The sequence below is a fragment of the Dendroctonus ponderosae genome, unplaced genomic scaffold, assembly GCF_020466585.1.
Source record: "Dendroctonus ponderosae isolate FM_Combo_2020 unplaced genomic scaffold, Dpon_F_20191213v2 Dpon_F_20191213_10, whole genome shotgun sequence".
NCBI classification, from domain to species: domain Eukaryota; kingdom Metazoa; phylum Arthropoda; class Insecta; order Coleoptera; family Curculionidae; genus Dendroctonus; species Dendroctonus ponderosae.
In genome coordinates this window covers 1,626,403-1,628,567 of record NW_026017111.1, presented here as the reverse complement: position 1 = coordinate 1,628,567, position 2,165 = coordinate 1,626,403, and the positions used below count along the sequence as shown (strand labels likewise).

The 2,165-nt window shown below is 41.8% G+C and overlaps 1 protein-coding gene across 1 annotated transcript in view; it reads right to left on the bottom strand.

Annotated features, from left to right (window-relative positions):
- The window catches only part of LOC109542661 (eyes absent homolog 2), a 24,390-nt gene that overhangs the window by 1,731 nt on the left and 20,494 nt on the right, over positions 1-2,165 (bottom strand). Inside the window, exons 8-11 of the mRNA XM_048662282.1 lie at positions 993-1,088; positions 776-933; positions 540-629; positions 270-484 (exon numbers count right to left, since the gene is read on the bottom strand). Coding sequence (XP_048518239.1) covers positions 270-484; positions 540-629; positions 776-933; positions 993-1,088 — 559 coding nt within the window. The remainder of the gene's footprint in view (positions 1-269; positions 485-539; positions 630-775; positions 934-992; positions 1,089-2,165) is intronic.

Sequence of the window (2,165 nt, the reverse complement as noted above, 5' to 3'; positions counted from 1 at the left end):
ACCGTATCTCGTTCAGCACGCATTCAGCATTAAACGGCACTGCAAAAATGTGGCATTTTGAACCAATTGTATAAGTAATACAAGATTTAATACGTAGTTAAACGTAATGTTATCGGGGCACAAATACTTTAATTTTGCAGTACTTATTTGTTAGACTGATTGGCGCAGGCGTTTTTGTCAAAATAGCGCAAACTATAATACTGCATGAACGTATTGGCCGACCAATAACTCTCTATTACCAGGCAACTTGTTCCCTAATTCCTGCTTACCTGTTCCTGTAATTGTTATACGTCTCTTTGATCTTTCGGTACCGGAAGGCCAACTTTCGCATCCAGTCGACTCCTCCTCTCACACCGGCTGCCAAACATAAATTGCCGCTGCCCGCTGCTGATGCATGGAATCCATCTGATGTAAAGTTGTAATTGGATAAGTCCTGCCCATTGTCGTCAGATGATACGTCATCAATGTGCACTTGATCGCATTCCTGCGAACATTTTCAGTAAAACCGTCTAGTTGGGTTTCAACAGCCAGACCCTCACCTCAATGTCGTTGAAAAAGAAATGAGTATCTGCTAAGTTGAAGACCATTTCCTCCATCTTGAACCCCAATTGGACCACGTTTTGAGCATCCTGGAAAATGTCGCTAATTTATTTAGGCCTGATGTTAACTAGCTTTTGATTTTACACCGATCCAATTACTGTTATCAAACGTTTGCCCGGGTTTTTGCTCATACTTAGAGAATCCTTAAAGGAACAGTGACAAAAAGTGCACTCACTTTGTGGTATTTGGTAGCATAGCTGCCAGTCAACAGGGTGTGAAAGATTATAATAGTTTCATCCAAATCCCAGATGAACACTCGGTCTGTTTTCGATTCGGGGGTTGTGGGAGACACTGTGTTGGTCCGCCTGCCCCTACCTCGAGCCCTTGGCTCGGCTGCAAGATCAAACCACTTAAACATCCTACTTACACATACAGCCAAACATCCTACTTACCCAGACTGCTCGTAGAATCCCTGGTGCGCCGCGCATTGTCGGCTTTCATTGGCGAAGCGGATCCCTCTGTGAGGCTGACGCCATTCGAGGGGCTATCTGCAACAAACACAGCCCCTTAGAGACATGGTTACTGCGCCCGAAGGGGCTACCTTCATGCTCGGACTCTGAGTCACTGGTGTCACTGTAGGGGCATAGCAACGTTTGCATCATGCCCTTTCTGCCTCTGGCCTGCACTGACCTGTCGCGGGGCTTTGTTGACTAGTGATTTTTGGTTAGTTTGAGCCCAGCTCTTCCGCATTTTGTGAAGTTGCTTGTACGTTTTTTATTGATTTGAGTTCCAACTGTTTATCAGTTTGTTTGATTTCTTATTCTGGAAGTTATTTCACAACGGAAATTTTTAATTGATATTTACATTAAACTATATGTGGAACAGCGTTGATTCGTTTATTAGTTCATCAACCTGCTTTGTAATCGGACGAAATTTACAGTGGTCGTCTATCAATTTGAGTTATTTTTAAAAAATAAACATCTTTCGCGAAACTAAAAAAAAATAATGAAAATACTTATGAGAAATTCGGCGCTATGTTGCTCTCTGTCGCCAATCGCGACAGTGTTGCGACTTGAAAAAGAAGAAGAAAACTGTCTCCTGTCGCGCAGGTTTGAAATAAGTCGGTCCCGGTTTTTTTGGCGTTTCAAGTGAACTTTTCCAGGGCTCCAGGCACAAGAAATAAGTGAAAGCCTCCTTGTGCTAAACATTTGGTGGAAAGTGATTGGCTTTGATGCTAAACATTTGGTAAGTGTGAAGAGCCGACGCTAAGCTATTTTGCAATGGCTAGTATTAAGTTACCTACGGCCTGTGCAAAATATTTATTTCGAACAAATTTCGAAAGTATCTAGTAATTTGAGGTTTGCTTTATGGCAATAGTCAAAGGGGCCGATGATATAATTGTATCAAAATCGATTTTTTTGTGATTTTTGTCTGTGAAAGTTTCTTGGAACGTCACTTTGACGCACAAGTCAGTTGGAACCATAAGCCTTTGAATATAAAACTAAGTTAGTTTTACTAAGTTAGTACTAAGTTAGTTTTATATTCAAAGCCGTAAGCACTTCGAACAGGGGCGGATCCAGCTTTAAATTCAGGGGGGGGGGTTATGTAGAAAAAATACAATCTTC